Source organism: Nerophis lumbriciformis, linkage group LG34 (assembly GCF_033978685.3).
Source record: "Nerophis lumbriciformis linkage group LG34, RoL_Nlum_v2.1, whole genome shotgun sequence".
Lineage (NCBI taxonomy): Eukaryota > Metazoa > Chordata > Actinopteri > Syngnathiformes > Syngnathidae > Nerophis > Nerophis lumbriciformis.
In genome coordinates, this window is record NC_084581.2 from 1,256,090 (window position 1) to 1,260,790 (window position 4,701).

Consider the following 4,701-nt stretch of genomic DNA (forward strand, 5'->3'; position numbering starts at 1 on the left):
GTGTGCAGACAAATTTGCATTAACATTTTATTATTTTTATTTGTGATCCAAGTGGGCTGCAGCTTGTTTTTGGCCCATAGCACATTTTAAAAAATCAAATAGAAGAAAAAAAAGAAAAAAAAGAAGTGGTAATGTAACAAATATTATCTAACTAATAATAGGGGTCTACCGATGCAACTTTTTCCACTTCTAATTCAATACCAATATTGAAGCCTTGAGTATTGGCCGATGCTGATATTAATCCGATACGATAGGAGCAGGAATCATGCATGCATTTATTACTTTGTATTGTAAAATGTTAGAAAAGGTTTGATCAAGTAAAATTTGTCAAAAAGAGAACAGTGGTAGGTATACAAAACACTAACCTATTTATTATTAGGCGTCTGGAATGACTTATGCTGTCTTTAAATTGAAGTGGAGTGGTAATTGGGTTTTTTTAAGCAACACCCAGTGGTCACAATAATTCATGAAGTTAAGATCATAACCCATTATGTTGAATGATGCGGACATGTTTGTTGTTGGATATTTTTGATATGTTTCCGCCTTGGAGACTTTGTATGTGTAAGTAATATGCAACTTTAATTATTTGATTCTTGTTTATATTGATGAATGTGATGTTTTAGACTGCAGTATTGTTCAATTAAGGACACTTACTACGTATGTCTGGCTTGTGTGCTATTGTGTGCTTAGCTGTTGTGTATCTGCTAGCTCCTAGTAGCCTATAGCCTACCATGTTTACCTTTTGTAAATGACTTGACTAACATACAAGAAAAGCCTTTTGGAGGACATTTAGATGTTAACTGACTGTCCAGCTTTGCACAAGTAAACACGCTGCAGGACTGCTTGTAATGGATATTATATCACACATTTTATATGCAAGCACATATAATCCGATACTTGTTTGTTGTTGTTGTTGTTGTTATTGTTGATGTCGGGTCGATATCCAGTACCCGAATTGGACTAGGACACCATTAAGTAATGTTTGTATGCTCTGTTGCCTACAATAAAGTTGATAAGTTTTGTCTTTTAATATTTGAATAACAATACAATAGATTTAAATCTAAATTGAAAAGTAATTTAAGTTAGCTTTAAGTAACTTATTAGCTTTAAGTCCTTCCATCCTTTGATTTTTCATTAAGTGGCCCTCATTGGAGGACCTTAAAACCACCAAAAACATTTGTTTTTCTCCTGAAAATATCATACCTTCCTTTTCTTCCCGCTGCTTGTTCATTTAAAAAATGGACGTTTGTATATATATATACTGTATATATATATAGTGTGGTTGTTTGTGAAGTCAGGTTTGAGGAATTTCCCAGTGGGGGGTCTCCAAGCCGACTTCACCTTTCCAGATGAAAGCTGAGAGGGGGGGGTGAGCTTCAGACAGCAGGAATGTGGGCTGTCTGGAGGAGGGGGAGAGGGGTGTCAGGAAGCCAGGAAAGAATGCCAAGCATGTCCATGTTTGTCCAGGGTTGGCTCTCCATTCAGGCCCCCCCACACACACCCTTCTCCTCCCCCTTGATGACGCGTTACCACGAGGGCCGAGGGCCATAAAAGCGGCGCTCCACTGCGAACAGAACTCAGACCGAACCCTCGGACCAACCGAAGCTAAACTTTAGCTTTCACCTAGGAGTCCAGCACCTTAGACGCCAGATCGACTCGATCGCGGACGCTTTCTACTCGCTCTGAGGACAGGAAAACTAATCGCCTCCCAGACGAATTTCAGGAAGAATCTTTCTTTGAAAAAGTTCAAGAAAAAGAAAAATAAGATGTCTGCCGGAATGAAGAAAGTGATTTTGCTGCCTTTTGTGTGCATTGTCTTTGCCTGCATGGTAAGTCTGCGCCTTCTTGGTCGTCTCTGGTCCGCTTGTGTCTGCCCTGCGTCTAAAAGCGTGTTTGTGCGTCCAGGCTGCAGGTCAGGAGTGCAGCGGTCAGTGCTCGTGCCCCGCCGCCCCCCCTCAATGCGCCCCCGGCGTGAGCCTGGTGCCGGACGGCTGCGGCTGCTGCAGAGTGTGCGCCAAGCAGATGGGGGAGCTCTGTACCGAGAGGGACGCCTGTGACCCCCACAAGGGTCTCTACTGCGACTTTGGCTCTCCCATCAACAGACGCATCGGAGTCTGCACAGGTAAGAACATCCAACACACCCCCTTCTTTCAAAGTGGGCTTCATGAGCCGGATGCTGACCTTGTCTTTTGTTCCAGCGAGGGAGGGCGCCACCTGTGTTTTTGGAGGAATGGTGTACAAAAGCGGCGAAAGCTTCCAGAGCAGCTGCAAGTATCAGTGCACTTGCCTGGATGGAGCTGTGGGCTGCGTTCCCCTCTGCTCCATGGACGTGCGCCTGCCCAGTCCTGACTGCCCCATGCCCAGACGGGTCAAGGTGCCTGGGAAGTGCTGCGAGGAGTGGGTGTGCGACGCCACGCAGCACACAAACAGCTTCATGGGCTCCCTTTTGCCTGGTGAGTGACACTCACACACACACACAAACTCACATACACACACACTTACCATGAAATGATCTCCTCTCATCCTCATGTTGTTGTTGTCCTCACAGCTTACCGCCAAGAGGAGACCTATGGCCCAGATCCCTCCATGATGAGGGAGAACTGCCTGGTTCAGACCACCGAATGGAGCGCCTGCTCCAAGACCTGCGGCCTGGGGGTCTCCACCCGGGTCACAAACGATAACCGCGAATGTCGCCTGGAGAAGCAGACCCGCCTGTGCATGGTGCGGCCCTGCGAGTCCCAGCTGGAGCAGAGCATCAGGGTGAGTCCCAAAATTACGACTTTCATTTAATTAAAAAAAATCTATCATTTATATAGAATTTTATAAAAATAAATTACAATTAAATGCTATAAAATTATTGTTCTTTATTTGCTATCACTGCTGAGCCAAATCAAAATAAGTTAAATGAAAAAAAAAAAAAAAGTCATAAAACAAAATGTATATATTCACTCCAAAAATTGCAGTTATTAGAATAGAATTAAATAAACATACTTTTGGTAAAGAAGGAAAACATGCACTAATAAGCAAAATAGTATTATTTTATTTATTTATTTGTTTATTTATAGGGATGTACACATTTGTAAACATTTCTGTAAATGTGCCAGTTATGTTGAAGACCGTTTAAGGAAATGTGATTTGATTGATTGGATTAAATGACTGCCTTTTTTTATAAATGTACTATGGGGAAAAATAAAATTCAATAATATAAAGTAAAATAAGATCATATGAAATATGATAAAAAATATTAAAATTGATGATTAAATAAATTATGATTAAATCAAATTAAAATATCAATAAATTAAATCAAATACATAGGCATCATTAAATGAGATGTTATAGAATAAAAATAAAACCAAATTAAGATAAAATATGGATAACTCAAATATGATATCATTAAATTAAATGATCATCCTTTATTTCAACAGAAAGGGAAAAAGTGTATTCGCACTCCAAGGCTCTCCAAGCCCATGAAGTTCGAGATCTCCGGCTGTACCACCACCAAGTCCTACCGCCCCAAGTTCTGCGGTGTGTGCCTGGACGGCCGCTGCTGCACCCCCCACCGGACCACCACCCTGCCCATGGAGTTCAAGTGCCCCGACGGGCAGGTGATGAAGAAGCACATGATGTTCATCAAGTCGTGCGCCTGCCACTACAACTGCCCCGGCGAGAACGACATCTTCGAGTCTATGTACTACAAGAAGATGATGGGAGACATGGCGTGAGGGCCACCAGGTGGTAGCAACGCGGCACCTTTGTGACTTGAAAACATCTCATCCGTAGCTCGGTATATGAAGCCTGCAACTTTTTGGTGTTCTTTTGACTTTCTTTGTTGGAAAAGTAGTCGGACACGTGTCGTCGTGTGCGGCCGTGCACTTTGAGAGCTCAGACGGAAGCTTGCCTTGCAGCTCAGAGAGATTCCTGCACTATAATGTCCATTTTGCTTTGATTAGCTTTCCAACCGTCCATTTTTTACTTTTAAATTTGACCGCCTCTCGAAATGAGGTGTGTAATACTTCCCCCGCCCATAGAGGGTGTCTGCAGACCACAGCAGGCCACTGTTCCTCCTCTTTGCAAACATGGTTGAATGTGTGTGTGTGTGTCTATCTGACAATGTGTGTCTGTGTGTGTGTGTGTGTGTGTGTATATGAGTTTCCGTCCCAAGGAGGGAAAAACAAGTTAGGACGCACTGAGAAAAAGAAGGAAAAAGAGCCTATTTTGTACATGAATAGAAAGAAAAAGACTGGAAGAAATATTTCATTCCTTTTTTTGTGTAAATGATGTAAATATTTGTACATTGTAAGTTAATTTAAAGCCAAATGTGTTCTGTGCTTTGGAAAATGTATCATTAGTTATTTTTGGACGACAGTATTTTGTACTATTTTATTGAGAAGTGTGACACATTGTTACATGTTTGACTTTGTAGCTGGAAATAAAAATGTTATATTTTTTGATACAAACATGACAGCTCCCTTTATTTGTCTGTTTTGAATCAGTTTAAACACACACAAACTTACACTTTTAGCTGTTCTGTGACATTAAATCATACACCACTGCAAACTGCAATAAAATGAATATAATATTCACAGAATAAACCAGAGCTCTTAAACGATCATGTAGAAAGCTGGCACGCAAACGGCATGCGACGAAACTTGGAGTGATAGTTTAATAACTTATAAACACGCTCTTACCATAGCTAAACTA

At 41.5% G+C, this 4,701-nt stretch overlaps 1 protein-coding gene across 1 annotated transcript; it reads left to right on the plus strand.

Annotated features, from left to right (window-relative positions):
- The first annotated feature begins 1,586 nt into the window (after positions 1-1,586).
- ccn2a (cellular communication network factor 2a) lies at positions 1,587-4,457 on the plus strand. Its single transcript, XM_061929494.1, has 5 exons — positions 1,587-1,829; positions 1,906-2,122; positions 2,199-2,453; positions 2,549-2,760; positions 3,426-4,457. The coding sequence occupies exons 1-5, from the start codon at positions 1,767-1,769 to the stop codon at positions 3,720-3,722; spliced, it is 1,044 nt and encodes a 347-aa protein (XP_061785478.1). The 5' UTR covers positions 1,587-1,766; the 3' UTR covers positions 3,723-4,457.
- Positions 4,458-4,701: the final 244 nt, after the last annotated feature.

What these genes read in the sequence shown, in the direction of transcription:
- ccn2a (XM_061929494.1), top strand. Translation starts at nt 1,767, where the DNA reads ATGTCTGCCGGAATGAAGAAAGTGATTTTGCTGCCTTTTGTGTGCATT. An exon ending in GCATTGTCTTTGCCTGCATG is followed by an intron (nt 1,830 to 1,905) that starts GTAAGTCTGCGC and finishes TTGTGCGTCCAG; the next exon opens with GCTGCAGGTCAGGAGTGCAG. An exon ending in AGCTGGAGCAGAGCATCAGG is followed by an intron (nt 2,761 to 3,425) that starts GTGAGTCCCAAA and finishes TTATTTCAACAG; the next exon opens with AAAGGGAAAAAGTGTATTCG.